At 49.3% G+C, this 17,440-nt stretch overlaps 1 protein-coding gene across 3 annotated transcripts in view; it reads right to left on the bottom strand.

Moving 5' to 3' along the window:
• Window positions 1-6,397: 6,397 nt before the first annotated feature.
• Window positions 6,398-17,440, bottom strand: part of ABCC6 (ATP binding cassette subfamily C member 6) — a 63,567-nt gene continuing 52,524 nt past the window's right edge. For all 3 annotated transcript variants that reach the window (XM_082643650.1, XM_082643651.1, XM_082643652.1), the window contains 8 exons: window positions 16,040-16,239; window positions 13,606-13,732; window positions 12,386-12,487; window positions 11,381-11,527; window positions 9,215-9,373; window positions 8,954-9,120; window positions 6,917-7,111; window positions 6,398-6,601 (listed from right to left, as the gene is read on the bottom strand). In XM_082643650.1, coding sequence (XP_082499776.1) covers window positions 6,493-6,601; window positions 6,917-7,111; window positions 8,954-9,120; window positions 9,215-9,373; window positions 11,381-11,527; window positions 12,386-12,487; window positions 13,606-13,732; window positions 16,040-16,239 — 1,206 coding nt within the window. In that variant the 3' untranslated portion in view covers window positions 6,398-6,492. The remainder of the gene's footprint in view (window positions 6,602-6,916; window positions 7,112-8,953; window positions 9,121-9,214; window positions 9,374-11,380; window positions 11,528-12,385; window positions 12,488-13,605; window positions 13,733-16,039; window positions 16,240-17,440) is intronic.

Raw genomic sequence — 17,440 nt, 5'->3', positions numbered from 1 at the left:
CAGGGCCTGGCCTAAACGAGTGTGCGATCGGCGTGTGCCTTCCACGTCATGAAGAGGGGCGGGTGCAGCATTAACCCTGAAGAGGGTGAGCCAGGGTGTGGAGGGGGGTGGGAGGGGGCCTGCACACCTGCTCTTCCAGGTGAGTGCCCCAGCGCCGTGGAAGGAGAAGGAAGGGAAGAAGCAAGCTTTGTTGTGCACCTGCTGCATGCCAGGCCGTGGGCTCAGCGCTTGCACAGCTCTCCTCGTGGGAAGGGAGCCCCGGGCCAGAGAGCATCCCCAGCCATGCTTGCCTGCTCACCTCGCTGCTCTTCTTCCAACCTCAGGGTCCTCTATCTTTTCCCAGACGTCTGCCTCACCTGCTCCTTTCCCTATTTGACAGGGGCGGCTCTGTGCAAGCAGGGCTGTAATCTCTGTTTCTTGCTGAAGGCTCATCTCTAGAGCAGGGCATATGGCACGTGCTTAGTGACTGCATTCTCCAATCTGGGACTGTGCTGTCCCTGTGCTGGGCCGGGACCCAGAGTGAAGTCACTGGGGCCCTAGAACTTGCCTTTCCGGAGTTGCGGCTTCCTTGCTGGTACGACTGGGATCTTTGTAGCCACCTGGCCAGGTGGCTGTGAGGATGAAGACAGCCATGCCTGGCCCTTAGGATACCTTCATACGTGGTGATGCCATCCATGCATTCATTTGTCTTCAGCCATCCACCTATTCATTCCCTCCATCCATCCAGTCATACAGTCAGTATCTATTGACCCCTCATACGCACTGTGTACCACGCTGGGTGCAAGGGAAAGCACAGCCAGTATAAATGCACAGATCTCTTGTCTCAGTTCTAGAAGGAAAGGAGCCCTTTCCTTCCCTTCTGGTGGGATTCTAGAGTGGAATTCAGCTCTTATCCATGAGCGATGTGCTAGAGCTAAAGGAATGTGCGAGAGGCAGTGTGGTGCAGTGGTTAGGACGTGGGCTCTGGCACCAGCCTTCCTGGGTTCAGATCCGTACTTACTTACACTCTGTCTCAGTTTTGTCACCTGTAAAAGGGGCCTAATGATAGTACCTTCTTCACAGCATCCTAGTAAGGTGCAGGGTGACGTACCTTCCCCCTCCGATTGTGAGGATTAACTGGGTGACAGGCATTTAGAGCAGGGCTGTGTGTTTGCAGTGACCAGTGGGACTCGGGTGAGGTTTAAGGACTTACCGAGAGAGGCACTGACCAAGGAAGGTCTGTACATAGCTGTCCTGCCTCTTAGCTATGCTCACCCGCCAGCCAGGCCCTGCTGGCAGGAGCCACAGCCAGGGGATTAATGGCCCGGGTGGCCCGCGGGCTGGTGTCCAAGGAGCCATGGGGTGGGCCCAACAGCAGCCTTGTTAGTGGGCTCTTGCGGGCGCTGGTTCCGCAGCCCACACTCTGCTTCCTGGCAAAACACCTCCCTCCATGAAGGAGGCTCTTGTGGCCCTGGAACAACACCACGTGACCATGCCAAGCACACAGCTGCCACCTTTGCCTGCAGTCGCTCTGCCAGGGCATCAGCTGGCTCGGCTTCAGGAGGAAACATGAGAAGCGCTGTGTCTGGTCCCTTCCCGTGCCTTGCAGTAGGACAGACACCCACACAAGATGACTTGGACTTTGGTGTTAGGCCCAAGGGGAGATCCCTGCTCTGCCAGTTACTAGCCAGATGGCCTTGCCAGGTCATGTCCGCTCACCGAGCCTCAGTTTTCTCATCTGAAAAATGGAGCAAAATCACTAATAATGATGGCATTTTGTTGGCATGACGGGAGCAGGCAAGGGATGCAGACCCCTACCCCATTTTGAAGGTATCAAAATGAAATATGGTCACATCTTGAAAAGGGGAGGCAGCCATGACTGGACCTGGATTTAGATTCCTCTGGGCTGAAAACCCTAAGTCAGGATGGACAATCAGAAAGTCCCCATGAGGTTAGGAGGTTAATAGGCACAATGAAAAAGTGTTTACAAAACAAAGATAACAACTCAAGCCTTAAACTATTCAAAGGAATATAGAAAAAAAAAAATGTCCCCATGAGCTGTCTGGGACAGGGCAGGCCCTGTGTCTGGGCAAGTAGGTGTGTGTCCACAGGCCTCTCCTGACACACCAACACAGCCGTTGCCCAGGTATCAGTGCATTATTGATGGCGGAGACCCATGACTCAACTGGCTGTGTCTGGAGACATTTTTGTCACAACTAGAGGAGAAGGTGCTCCTGGCTTCGAGTGGGTGGAGGCCAGGGATGCTGCTGAACATCTGACAGTGCACAGGATGCCTCCACATGGAATTACCCACCCCACATATCAATAGTGAAGAGGTTAAAAAAAAAATCCTGTTGTATCTACCCTCCTCTGCTGCCCCTCAGAGGCCCGTAAACACGACAGTATCGAGAATAATAGCAAACGATTATTGAGCACTTAATTTGTACCCTGCTCGGCTCCAACCCTCTCTGAGTATTAACTTGCTCTCTCCCAGCTGCAGTGCCGGGGGTCAGTGCAGACCCCTGGGCGGCCATAGTTATGATCCAGGGATTTATCTCATTTCTCACACTGCCCTTTTCAGCTGTGTCCCTGTGACCTCAGGCTTGGCTACTTCAGGCTCTCACCTCTTTCCTGGTTCCTGAAGCCATTTTTATTAGAATGCTGATCGCTGTCACAAATGGGCCCGAGCCTTGTGTGCTGTGTACTGACCTTCATGGAAGCAAGCGCTGGACCTTGACCCACCCCTGACCTCAGCCTTCCAACAGCGTCTCCCCCATGGTGCCTGGCGGGTGGAAGTGCAACCAGAAAAACCCTACGTGTTCCAACAGCTGCTGGAGCAGATTTAGTCCTGCATTAACAAATGGATGAAATGTACCAAATCCTGAGCAAATTCTCCCGGTAGGGCCCAGAAGACCTGGCTCTTCTCATCTCCCTTTTGGAATTGAACTGTGTGCTGGGCGAGGGCTTGTGCCTGGAGAGGCCCTTCCCTGGTGTGGGCTGTGGCTTGTGCATCTGTTCAGACATGATGCTCCCTGGAGCTCATGCATGAGGGTGAAGTAGCAGTTCTCAGTCCTGGCTGCACGTTGGAATCATTTGGGCTGGAGACCACACCAGTGGTTGTGAGGGCAGGGGGAGGTGGGTGTGGTTACAAAATGGCAATTTGAGGGGTCCATGTGGAGACGGAAGCAGTCAGCATCCCGACTGTGGTGGTGGATGCAGGAACCTGTACATATGATGCAATTACATAGAAGTAAACACACACACACCCAGTGAGCACAAGTAAAACTGGGGAATCTGAACAGGATCGGTGGATTGTACCAATGTCAATTTCCTGATTGTGATATTGAGCTGTCATCTTTTAAGATGTTACTGTTGGTTTCTCAGGTGAATTCTACCAAACATACAAAGAAGAACTCACACCCTTCCTTCTCAAACTCTTGCAAAAAATTGAAGAGGAGGGAACACTCCCAAAGACATTCAGTGAAGCCACCATCACCCTGATACCAAAACCAGACAAAAACACCACCAAAAAGGAAAATTACAGGCCAATATCTTCGATGCATATAGATGCAAAAATTCTCAACAAAACATTAGCAAACCAAATCCAGCAACACATAAAAAAGATCATACATCACAACCAAGTGGGATTTGACCAAGTGGGATTCGACAAAGTGGGATTCACCCAAGTTCACAAGGATGGTTCAACATACGTAAATCAATGTGATAGGCCATGTAAACAAAAGAAAAGACAAAAACCACACGATGATCTCAGTAGATGCAGAAAAAGCATTTGACAAAATTCAACATCCATTCATGAGAAAAACTCTTACCAAAGTGCATATAGAGGGAACATGTCTCAAGATAATAAAAGCCACTTATGACAAACCCACAGCCAATATAATACTCAATGATGAAAAGCTGAAAGCCTTCCTGCTAAAATCTGGAACAAGACAAGGATGCCCACTCTCACCTCTTCTATTCAACATAGTATTGGAAGTCCTATCCACAGCAATCAGACAAGAAAAAGAAAAAGGACCTAAATTGGAAGGGAAGAGGTAAAACTCATTATATGCAGATGATATGGTATATAGAAAACCCTAAAGACTGCACACAAAACTGCTAGAGTTGATAAATTCAGCAAGGTAGTAGGATACAAGATTCACATACAGTTGCATTTCCTTACACCAACAATGAAATATTAGAAAGGGAATGTAAAAAAAAAAACTTAAAATCACAACCCCCAAAATAAAATACTTAGAAATAAACCTTACCAAGGAGGTGAAAGACTTATATGCCGAGAACTATAAAATATTAAAGGAAATTAAAGATGATTCAAAGAAATGGAAAGATATCCCATGCTCTTGGATTGGAAGAATTAATGTTGTTCAAATGGCCATACCACCCAAAGCAATCTGTAGATTTAATGTGATCCCTATCAAATTACCCATGACATTTTTCACAGAACTAGAAAAAAATAATCCTCAAATTCATATGAAACCATAAAAGACCCAGAATTGCCAAAGCAACCCTGAAGAAAAAAAAGCAGGAGGCATAATTGCCCAGACATCAGACAATACTACAAGGCTACGGTAATCAAAATAATATGGTACTGGCACAAAAACAGACATATGGATCAATGGAGCAGAATAGAGAGCCCAGAAATAAACCCACACACCTACAGCCAATTAATCTTCAACAAAGGAGGTAAGAGTATACAATGGGAAAAATAGTGTCTTCAGCAAGTGGTACTGGGAAAGTTGGACAGCTGCATGTAAATCAATGAAGTTGGAACACATCCTCTCACCATGTACAAAAATAAAACGGCTTAAGACTTAAACATAAGACATGACACCATAAAACTTCTAGAAGAGAACATAGGCGAAACATTCTCTGACATAAATTGTACCTATGTTTTCTTAGGTCAGTCTCCCAAGGCAATAGAAATGAAAACAAAAATGAACAAATGGGAGCTAATCAATTTACAAGCTTTTGCACAGCAAAGGAAACCATAAGCAAAATGAGAAGACAACCTGCAGAATGGAGAAAACATTTGCAAATGCTGCAGCCAACAAGGGCTTAATTTCCAAAATATACAAACAGCTCATACAATTCAACAAAAAAACCCAAAACAACCCAATCCAAAAATGGGCAGAAGACCTGAATAGACATTTCTCCAGAGAAGAAATACAAATGGCCAATAGGCACGTGAAAAGATGCTCAACATTGCTAAATATTAGAGAAATGCAAATCAAAACTACGAGGTACCACCTCACACCAGTCAGAATGGCCATCATTAAAAAGTTTACAAATAACAAATGCTGGAGAGGATGTGGAGAAAAGGGAACCTTCCTACACTGTTGGTGGGAATGTAAGTAGGTGCAGCCACTGTGGAAAACAGTATGGAGGTTCCTCAGAAAACTAAAAATAAAATTACCATATGATCCAGCATTCCCACTCCTGAGTATATGTCTGGACAAAACTATAATTCAAAAAGATACATGTACCCCTATGTTCATAGCAGCACTATTCACAATAGCCAAGACATGGAAACAACCTAAATGTCCATCGACAGATAAATGGATAAAAAAAGATGTGGTACATATATACAAGGGAATATTACTCAGCCATAACAAAGAATGAAATAATGCCATTTGTGTCAACATGGATGCAACTAGAGATTATCATACTAAGTGAAGTAAGTCAGAAAGAGAAAGACAAATACCGTATGGTATCACTTATATGTGGAATCTAAAGTATGACACACATGAACCCATCTGTGAAACAGAATCATGGACATAGAGAACAGACTCTGCCAAGGGGGAGGGATGGAGCGGGAGGTTGGGGTTAGCAGATGTAAGCTTTTATATATGGAATGGATAAACAACAAGGTCCTGCTGTAGAGCACAGGGAACTATATTCCATATCCTATGATAAACCATAGTGGAAAAGAATATTTTTAAAAAGAATGTATATGTATGTATAACTGAATCACTTCACTGTACAGCAGTAATTATCACATTGTCAATCAACTATACTTCAAAAAATGTTATTATTGGGGAAAAGTAGTAAAGGGTACACAAGGAGTTTTCTGGATTATTTTTTACTGCTTATCAATCTGCAATCATCTCAAAATAAAAGGTTACTCTGTAAAAGGTACACACACCATTGTTCCAGCCCCAGCCCCAGGGATTCTCATTTCATTGGTCTATGGTGGAGCCTGGGCACAGGCAGTTTTTTGGGGCCCCCAGGTGAGTCCAGTGGGCAGCCAGGGCAGAGAGCTGCTGTCGACTTTGGCTCCAGGGTAGATGGGGCTGGATGAGCCCTGATCAGGCCGACCTGTGGGTTGCTGTGTCCTCTTGGGTCTGTGGTGATCGGGAATTTTCTCCTCCCAGAGAGCAGAGAGGGGTCTAGACTCAGTTCCACGGGGCCACTGATGACCCCGGGTCACTGTGTCTCCAGGGCCTGGCAGACTCTCCGGGTTGGTGGGATGGGAGGAGGATCCAGGGGCTGGGCTCAGACCAGGCCTGATTCCTGCGCCAGCCTGTAAAACAGGCCCCTCTGGGCCAGCAGCTGGGCCGGGCTGCCGCTCTCTGCCACCTGCCCCTCGTCCATGACCAGCACCCTGCAAGGGAGAGGGACACAGCCAGCTCTTTGGACCCCAGCCCAGGGTCTTGGCTGCTCTGAATGCCCAGCGTGTCTGCTCTAAGCGAGTCTGGCTTTCCACGCGGCTTACTGACCCCGACAGCCCAGTTGGAAGCATCTGCTGGGCATGTGTCTTCGGGCTTATCCTTCCCCTGTGGGCATCAGTCTTGCCACCTGTACAACAGGCACTTCATAATCTATTCCAGTGCCCTTCCAGCCCTAAACCCTGATGCCTTCCTCTGCCTGCAGGGGTGCCCTGGGCACCAGCTGCATGGGGTGGGGTGTGGGGGCTTACCTGGCACAGTCCAGCACGGAGCGCAGGCGGTGGGCGATGAGTAGTACCGTGCACTGCGCAAACCAGCTTCCCAGGGCGGCCTGCATCTGGCGCTCTGTCCCCGGGTCCACAGCAGCCGTGGCCTCGTCCAGGATGAGGATCTGGGTTTTCCGGAGAAGGGCACGTGCCAGACACAGGAGCTGCTTCTGGCCTAGGCTGGGAATGAGTGGGACAGGCCAGATGTTTGCACATCAGGACTGACCTGCAGGGGGTGCCCACAAATGTGTCCTCATGGCAGGTGAGGGAGTGGGGGATGTGTGCCTGTGTGTCCCCTAGTCTACAGAGCTGGTAGGAATCCCCATCCTGCCATTTTTGAGGAGAGTGACATTAGGCAAGTCATTGAAACCCTCTGGGCCTCAGTTGCCCCATCTGTGCAATGGCTATCTCTGTTTCTATTCTATGGTCTTCACTATGTGCCAGACACAGCCTATATGCTTATGTATATTAACTCATAAAGACCACAAAGGTAGGTATTGTGTCAATGAGTCCTTCCTCACTGGGTTGTGAGGATAAGACAAATCATATAAAAGCCATGCATGTCACAGAGTAAACCCTTCTTTTACTCAGTTACAGATGAGGAAGTTGAGAGTCAAGGTCACACAGTCAGTGAGCCCCCAGAGCCTGGAGACTCAAGGGTGTTTGGGGCTGTTTCCTGCCATGTTCAGCTTCCTCTCAAGAGTAAACCCTTTAGGGAACCAGGACCTACTACGGCCATGTGGGTGTCAGGTGCCTGGGCTTTGCTCCAGACTCACCATTTATGGGGTAGGTGAGTTGGCAACTCTCAAGCCTCAGATTCCAACTCTGTGATATGGGATTAGTGAAAGTGCAGCTTTGAGGATTAAAATGAATATTGAAATGAATATTTCTTACATGCCAGGCACTGTTTGAACAACTTTACACATAGCACTCATTTAATCCTTGCACAGATAGGCAGGTTCTAACTATTATTCCCATTTTACAGATAAGGAAACTGAGGCACTGAAGATTAAGTAACCTGCCCAAGATCCTACAACTATGTCTATGCTCCTGGCTACCAAGCCCTGCTGCCCCTCTAGTGCCATTACCACCCACGGTCCCTCACCGTAACATCTTCTGGGTCAGGTGGGTTTTAGAATCCAGAATGTCTTGACTTTTAAAAAGGCACACACCTGTACATCTGTGTTCACAGCAGCACTATTCACAATAGCCAAAAGGTAGAAACAACCCAAGCGTCCATCAATGGATGAACGGATAAGAAAAATGTGGTGTATCCATACAATGGAATATTATTCAGCCTTAAAAATGGAGGAAATTCTGGCACATGTTACATCATGGATAAACATGGAGGACATTATGCTGTGTGAGATAAGCCAGTCACAAAAAGACAAATACTATAATATTCCACCTAAATGAAGTACCTAGAGAAACAAAGTGAAATGGGGGCTGGTGGGAGGGAAGAACAGAGAATTGTTGTTTAATGGCTACAGAGTTTCGGTTTCACAAAATGAAAAAGTTCTGGAGGTTTATTGCACAATGATGTGAATGTACTTAACACTATGGAACTGAACACTAAAAAATGGTTAAGATGATATGTGTATTTTACTACAATTTCTTAAAGCTTTTAAAGGCGTACACCCTATGTTACTTGACAACCCCAGTGAGCGTGGGGTTAGCACCCAATATCAAACACAATATTTTTGCAGCAAAATAAATGCCGAGTGAGATAAATACAGACCAGAAGTAGCCTTGTGTCATTAGAGGTTGAGTTTTACCACCAAATAAATTTAGAAACAAATTTAGGAAAAAGAAAAAATATCTCTTGCTATTCAGAGATTGTGTTGGAGTTTGCAATGGCTGATGAAGGATGGGATTTGTGCTGTGATTAGGAATAGAATGGGGTTGATCATCCTATGTGGGGAGGTGACTTCCAGGGCATATTACCCTGGGGGGGGGGGCCTTGGCCACACCTGCCTCTCCCCCAGCACCTCACAGGGTCTGGCTGGAGTGTGGCGACCCTACCTCAGGTTGTCACCTTGGTCGGCACACTCGTAGTGCAGCTGGCCCGGCAGGCTGGCCACTGTGGCTCTGAGCTGCACCGTCTCCAGGGCCGCCCAGATGGCTTCGTCTGAGTGCTCGTGTAGCATGTCGAGGTTCATTCGCAAAGAGCCGGGGAACAGGATGGGGTCCTGGCCGGGAGGGACAGTGGGTCAGAGCTGGGCCAGCCATGCCTCCCACCTCTCCCCCTCCCCCCACCTCTGCCCACCCCTCCCCAGGCCTCACCTGGGGGATGATGGTGATCCTGGACCGAAGTGTGTGCAGCCCCACTTGGGCGATGGGGACCCCGTCGATCCAGATCCCGCCCTCAGCCGCCTCTAGGAGCCGCAGCAGGCCCCCGGCCAGGGAGGACTTTCCTGCCCCTGTCCTGCCAACGATGCCCACCTGCCGGGGGATGGGGGAGTAAGGCCCATTCTGACCAGGCCTGGCCAGAAGAAGGCAGGCCATAGCCCATAGGGTTCCTGGGCATGTCTTTGCTAGATGTTTCCCCTGCACCCAAGACCCATCCATCTATCCATCATCCTTTGAGCATCCATCCTGCTATCTATCCATCTGTCCACCTGTCCATATATCCATTCATCAATCCATCCAGCCTTCTGTCTGTGCATTCTTCTCTATCTTCCCCTCATCCTGATACACCTCTCCTATCTTTTCATCCACTTCCCCACCCTTCCTCCTATTCCTTCATCCTTCCCCTTCCTTCCATCCACACCCCCTCCATCACCCCTCATCTTCCCTTCCATCATTCTGTTTATGTCCCATCCTTCTATGAATCCCCCTTCCTTCTACCCATCCCTCCCTCACACTTCCTTCCATCCCCCTCCTTCCATCCATACCCTCATCCTTCCCTCTGTCCTTCATCCTTCCTTTCACACACCATCCTTCCAACCATATTCCTATCCTGCCTTCCATCTCTCACCCTTTCTTCCACTCCATCCTATCCATCCATTCATCCTTCCATCCATGCCTCTTTCTTCTTTCCATCCAGCCCCCAATCCCAGCCATCCATCCTTCATCCTTCCATCTATCTGCCCATCTTTCTATCCATCCCCCATCCTTCCTTGACACTTGGTGGGGGTTCAACACTGTTTAATAAGTGAACGAAGCATGTGTGTCGCCCATTGTATGACCGGCACTCTTTTAGGCACCAGGAATACAGAAATTAAGGAGTCCTTGCTCCAAAGGGCTCACCATCTGGTCTTGGAAATAGTGCACCTGAGTAAACTTAAATACAGTGTGATGAACAAGCACTCTCTATAATCAGGCGCTGGCCCTGCAGCAATGGAGGTAAGCATGGAGGTGCTGCTGTTCATGTTGCCTGGGATGGGAGTTGATGGGGGTAATCAGAGAAGGCTTCATGGAGGAGAAGATACTTGAGTGGAATCTTGAAGGATGACTAGGAGTTCAGGGAGGGGGAAGATTCCAGGTGAACCACACCAACTGCTAGCCTGTAAGCTCCTCGAGGGCAGCACCATGTACCCACCTGGCCCAGAGGCTGCTGCTCCACAAATGTTGGCTAAGCCCTGGCAGGGCAATGAATGAAGTGGAGAAAGGGCATTGAATGCCAAGCTCAGGAGTTTGGGCTTTACCAGAAGGAAGCTGGGAGAGGGAGGAAGGTCTGGAGCAGGTAAATGACATGCTCAAATCAAGATCACAGGAGAATAGATTGGAAGGGGTGAAACAGGAAGCTGAGGGCCTGGAGCAGTGGAGGGGAGGGCAGGGAGGAAGTGTCGCCAGGTGGGGAGGGCAGAAAAGGATTCAGTGAAGCAGCCTGACTAATCATCTGTAAATGAGGTGATATTAGGGGTGTTGTCAGAGTGAAAATGCAAATAATAATGAATAAAAGCATTGGTGAGCACTTCTGGAGCATTTGCTATGTGCCAGGCACTGTTCCAGGCAGTTTCTATGTATTAACCCAGGTAAACTTCTCAACAACTCTATGAGGTTGACATTATTATTCCCATTTTACAGATGGGAAACTGAGACCAAGGCATGCAGTGACTTGTCCAAGGTCAGGCATGGCAAAGCAAGGAACTGAGCCCATGCAAACTGGATAAGTATGTGGAACATTCAGCACCTCACCCAGAACATAGTAGGTGTTCAACTAATGATAGAGAAAGAAGAAAGAAGTTGGGGTGACGCCTCCTCATCTGGGACACCAAGGTGGGTGGGTTTCACCAAGATGGAAGCAGGTTTGGGGAAGATGATAAGTTCCATTTAGGGTGTGGTGGGTCTGAAGACTGGGGGACCTGAGGTGAGGACGTGGAGCAGGCAGCTGGTGCTCAGGACCTGGACCCTGGGTGATACCCAGCCTGGCCATGGCCCTGAGGCCTCTCCAGCCGCCCTGTGGCCTGGCCACCACAAGGAGGAAGTTGTAGGTGAGCCGCTCACCTTCTCTCCTGCGTGGACCTTGAAGGACACTCCCCGCACGGCCAGCGGGAGCTCGGGTCGGTATCTCAGCCCAAAGTCCCGGAACTCGATCTGCCCCCCACGAGGCCAGGGGGGCTGGGCCGCACAGGTGGCCGGCCTCCAGGGTGCCTAGGGCAGGAGGGGACACTGGGTCAGAGGAGCCTTTCTCCAGGCTTCTCACAAAAGGGCCTTCCTCTCTTACCCTCAGTTTCCTCTTCTGTAAAGTGGGCTTATTTACTGCTATTTTACAGGGTTGTTATGGGGCACGGAATGCAGCAAGGCTAAAAACAAATAATATTTGGTATAGTGAAAATAAAAAAATAATGGTGTTGGCTACTCTTTATCTATTGTTGTTATTAGCCATTATTAATTTTCAAATAATATTCTCTCTTTCGCTAGTAGAGGTAGACACCCTCCTCTTAGTGAAAAGGGCAAGTCTGTGCAGTGGGGAGACCAGTGCTGCCATCTGCTATTCCCGTGACCTTGAATAGGTCACTCCACTCCCTTGAACCTTGGTTTCCCCATCTGTGAAATGGGGCTAATTAGAGTGGTGGACATGTATTGACTGTTTGCGGTGTGCCAGACACTGTATGAAGTCCTTTGCTGTGGGATGACCTCCTAGGACACCCAGCACCGTTGTGTCGCCGCCGTGTTTCTCTACTGTTCCTGCTATTCTGTTTCGGCAGTGCTATCACGTTACTGTTGTGCTGCTGTCATGTTTCTATAACGTCGCCATCAAGCTGCTGTTATGTTACTGTCATGTTGCTGTTACTCCTGGTCCCCTGTCACTCAGGGTGCCCTGCCTTGCCATTCAGAGGAACCAGGATTCGACCTCGTCTCAGACCCTACCCTCTTAACCATTCCTGCCACCTTGGCTGTGACTGCAGTCTGCAGTGGTGGGGGCTCTAAAGCCGGTGGCAGATGTCAACATGGGTCCACCGTGCTCTGCTGGTGGTGCCCGCTCCCCCTCCATCTCTTGCCCATCACCTCCTTGGGCGTCTGGGCGTAGTCCTTCAATCGTTCCACCGACACGATGCTGTTCTCCAGGTCTGTCCAGCTGCGAACAGCCCACTGCAGCGTCTGGGTCACCTGGTTCGAGAAGACACCTCAGGACACCTTCAGCAAGGCCACCCCACAGGTGAGGCAGGGGCTGGGAGGCGGGACCCGGGGCAGACAAGGGGGCAGAATTTGGCTGTAGCCACAAGGATCCCTCTTTTCCTTTAGTTGAACTGGAGTATATGGACCAGAAAGGAGCCCTTGGACATCAGTTTATCCAACCCTTCTTGAAACAGGTAGGGAGACAGGACCAGAGAAGGTGTGTGGCCCTCTCAAGGATACCCAGCAGGATCCAGCCCAATGACTTCCATTCAGAGAGGTTTCCCTCCACTTAACACTGATTTCCCACTTGGAACCACGCCAAGCTCCTCCCCAGGGCCTGCTCGCCCTGCCCCCACCCCTTCCCAACCTCATTTCCCTCCAGTTTTGTCCTCACACTCTCTCCAGCCACACCCACCGCTTTCTTGTTGTTCCTCTAACACACCAGTCGCGCCCCTCCCGCCATCCCAGGGCCTTTCCTCCTGCTGTTCCCTCCACCAGGACTGCTCCTCCCCTATTCCCCCACTTCCTTTAGGCCACAGATCTCAAGCCCCCTTCTCAGAGAGGTCTTCTGGGCCATGCAAAAGAAAAGCACCCTCCCCCCAGTCATGTTACTTGCTTTATCCTTAAGCTTAGTTGCCTCAACTGTAAAATGAGGACAGTAATACCCCTGGTGGGGTTGTGGGCAGGATTAAATGAGCTAATACTTACAAAGCTCTTAGAACAATGTCTCATTCATAATGAACGCTACTTACATATATGTATATATATATATTTTTTTCCTTTACAGATGACATAACCTGACATTAAATATTGTTATTAATAGTTAACAGAAAGTTAACAATGCACTGGAAATGGACTCTGTCTACTTTATCTCAATGAGTCTTTATAGTATCTGAAGTGAAGGGATTACTGCCCATTTTTCAGAGGAGCACACCAAGGCCCCGAGAGGGAAGAAGAGTCTCGCCCGAGGTCCAGCCTAGGCTCTTGCAGAGAGCCGTGTCTTCCTCACTGGTTGGTAGTTTGGACTCAGGTCCTTGAAGGTCCCACTGGCAGAGGTCTGTGTCCATTCTGCCCTCACCCCAGAGCCCAGGTTGGGGTGTTGGAAGTACCTGCAGGGCGGCTGAGACAGAGAAGCCCACGAGGCCGGGACTGAGGTGGGCCTTGCTCAGGACTGCGCACAGGGCGGCCGCAAACACCAGCCCGTTCCCCACGAGCTCCAGGTTGGAAGCGAGCCACCTGCGAGAGGACAGGTAAGAGTGGGATCAGTGGGGCCTCTCTGCGCTCCTGCCTTGCTGGGCACAAGGCCTGGACAGTGTGCCGGCTTTAGTGCCCATGGGGTCCCGGCAACGGTCTCCTCCACACCCAGGCCCCACCTGAGCTTGGAGTGGGGGGAGGCCAATGCTGTCCTGTCTCACCTGTGCCCAGCTCAGGGCCTGGCACACAGTAGGTGCTCAAGTAAGCTCTGCTGTGCTGCCGCTTTTCTGTCCCCAGGCTATGCCAAGCCATGTCCCCTGTGTTCCCCCTGCCTGAATCCGACCTCCATCTTCATGTGGCCAACATCCTACCCTCACACAGCCAGCTCAAGCATCACCTCCTCAGAGAGCCCTCAGGACCACTCCTCCCTTTTATCACTCTGTATAACTAAACTAGTTAATCAGTCCTTGACTGTCGGCCTCCATCAGCAGGCTCGTGATCTCATGAGCTCCATGAGGGCAGCAACTTTGTCTTTTTTTAATTAATTAATTAATTAATTAATTAATATTTCATTTTTGGCTGCGTTGGGTCTTCGTTGCTGTGCGTGGGCTTTCTCTAGTTGCAGCAAGTGGGGGCCACTCTTTGTTGAGATGCGTGGGCTTCTCTTTGCCGTGGCTTCTCTTGTTGCGGAGCACGGGCTCTAGGCGCGTGGGCTTCGGTAGTTGTGGCCCACGGGCTTAGTTGGTCCGCGTCATGTGGGATCTTACCGGACCAGGGCTCGAACCCGTGTCCCCTGCACTGGCAGGCGGATTCTTAACTACTGCACCACCAGGGAAGTCCATCAACTTTGTCTTGTTCATGGCTCTGTCCCCAGGACCCAGCATAGGACTGAGCACGTAGTAGGTTCTCAACAAATATATATTGAATGGATAAGGAAATTGAATTCCTACTTCTTTTTCCTTTTATTGAATTCCTACTTGACCATTCATTCAGCAGATATGTATTCAGCACCTACTGTGTGCCATGCATGCTGGAGATGCTGGGGACACCGCCGCAAACCAAACAGATAAAAATCCCTGTCTTCAGGGAACTCTGGGCTTCACTGCATAAAACACCTAGTCCTCTTAACAACCCCATGATGGGAGGACTGTTGTCCCCATTTGACAGATGAGGACACCAGGACTCAGAAGGGTTAGGTACTTGCCCAAGTCCACAAACACAACAAACACCAGGATTGGAAGCCACATTTGCCTGACTGGGGGTCTGCCACTTCCTAGATGGCTGACCCTGGGGGAGTCCCTTCACTTCTCCGAACCCCAGTTTACCCATCTGTGGGATGAAGTAATGTCTGGCTCATTATAGTTGTGCAGATTAAATGAGATACACCCACCATATATGGCGCAGAAATCATTGACCCTTCCACAAAGTAGGTGCTTCCTAAATGTTTGTAAGGTCCCTCCTCCCTAGGCTAGGACCCCAGGAAGGGGCAGGGCAGGTCACCCAGAAGGCATATGGCATTGAGACACTGCCCACAGCTACAGGGCCTCATAGCCCCAGCTGGCTGGGGAACTGGGCAGAAAGAAGGAAGGAACTGACATTTATTGAATTCACACCCACTGTGTGCTTGACCCTCTCCACACTCCGGCATCAGACTGACTGGATTCAAATCCTCACTCCACCATGTATTTGCAGTGTGGCCCTGGGCAAGTTCCTAAATCTCTCTGTGCCTAAGATTCATCATCTATAAAAGAGTCTCTGCCTGGTGGAGTTGTTAATAGGATTAAATAAATTAATCCACAGAGGACGCTGAGGACTGTGCTGGGCATGTGGTAAACACATTACAAGGATTAGCTATGAGTGTATTTGTTTAATCTCAGTAGCCACTCCATGACTGCAAACTCACTGACAAATGAGGCTCAGAGAGGTTATGTGACTTGCCCAAGATCATCCAGCTAGTAAGTTGCAGAGCTGGGATTTGCACCTGTGTCTGTCTGCGCTCAAAGCTTGTGTTCTTATTCTTGCTTAGTACCAAAAGGAGGCTGAGGATGCTTATGTAACTCCTTTGTCACCAAGGCAACAGAGGCTGGTCTAGTGGCCTGGCAACAGAGGCTTCTTCCCTTTTGCTGACACCTGTACTTCCTGCTCACCTGCTGTTGGGGATCCCTCAGGCCAAGGTCCATCTGCTCACACTGTGAACCATGTGCACCCGTGGGATCTAGGCTCTGCTTTACCCTCGACTCGCTGTGTGACCTTGAGCAGGCCACTTGACCTCTCTGACCACACAGTATGACCTTAGGTCTCATCCTCTGGAGACACAGGATTATAGGTTCTTCTCTGCCCCCTTCCTACCTGTCAGCCACCAGCCGCGGGAAACTGACTCTCTGGCTTTCATCCATGTGTGCGTCGTTCTGAGCCACAAAGCAGCCCTGGACCCGGAAGGCCCTGACCACTGCTCCACCCTGGAATGTCTCGGCCACATGGGAACACACGGATGAGTACCTGGCTGATTCCAGGCGTCTGAGCTGGCATGAGCTGGCCACATACAGGCTCTGAAGTGGGACAGTGGGGAGCAGAGAGGTCACAAACACAGAGAGACAGTTTGAGAAGCATAGGGAGCTCTGTTACCAGCTTGCTGTGTAAACTTGGGTCAGTGGCTTCTCTTCTCTGGGCTCCAATTTCCTTGTAGAATCAGAGTTCCATGGGTCTTTTTAAAAATCATCTGAGAATCTTCAAAAACTCCCAGTGCCTCACCCCTGAACTATTGAATCAGAATCTCTGGTGGCATCACCTTGGCCTTGGAATTTTTAAAAAGCCTTCGGGTGATTCTCACGTACAGCCAGGATGGAGAAACCCCTAGTCTATAGTAAATATCTCATTCTCAGCTCTAAAGCCAACTGCTTCACTTAGGGCCAGTCATTGTGGAAACAAAGCTACAAAGGGCAAGGAAGGCAGCTTGACAAGTCAAATTCATTCACTTAACTCGAAGGTTACATGCCAGGTGCTGGGAACACAATGATGCACAAACAATATATATTATTATTTGGTTTGAGGTTGGAAGTTGTGTGCAGCTGGCAGGCAGGAAGGAATCTGCATTTGCTGATCACCCAGGCTGCATGCCAGGCTCTTTCCAAATACAGTTGACCCTCGAACAACATGGGTTTGAACTGCACAGGTCCACTTATTTGTGGATATTTTTCAATAGTAAATACTACAGTACTACGTTCTGCACTTGGTTGAATCTGTGGATATGGAGGAACTGTGTATAGAGGGCTAACTATGACTTCTAAGCAGATTTTTAATTGCAAGGAGGGTCAGTGCCCCTAATCCCCACATTGTTCAAGGGTCAACTGCAGTATTCAGTCATTGTGAGATGGGCATTAGTGTTGTTCACAGTTTACAGGTAAGAACACCAGAGGCTCAGAGGGATTAAGCAGCTGGTCTAAGCCTCTATAGCAAGCAAGTGGCAGGACCTGGATTCAAACACATCTCTGTCCGACTCCAAAGCTCTAGAGAAGCAGTTCCTCCCCCAGGTCAAGAGGCTATAGAAAAGACTTGGGATAGTTGTAGAGGGCAATGATGGCCATGGTTTTTGTCTGGCTACCATGTTTTGTTTTGTTTTTTCTACTTCTGATTTTTGTCTGGCTACCATGGTTTCTTCTACTTCTGATTTCCTTGGTGGGGATGGGGGGTTGGCTGTCAATCATGAGACCTGATCACGGAGGTAGTCACATGACACAGCCCTGCTAGGCA

This window comes from Mesoplodon mirus (genome assembly GCF_964341445.2).
Source record: "Mesoplodon mirus genome assembly, chromosome: 15".
Classification (NCBI taxonomy): Eukaryota; Metazoa; Chordata; class Mammalia; order Artiodactyla; family Ziphiidae; genus Mesoplodon; species Mesoplodon mirus.
This window is presented reverse-complemented; position numbering and strand designations above follow the sequence as displayed.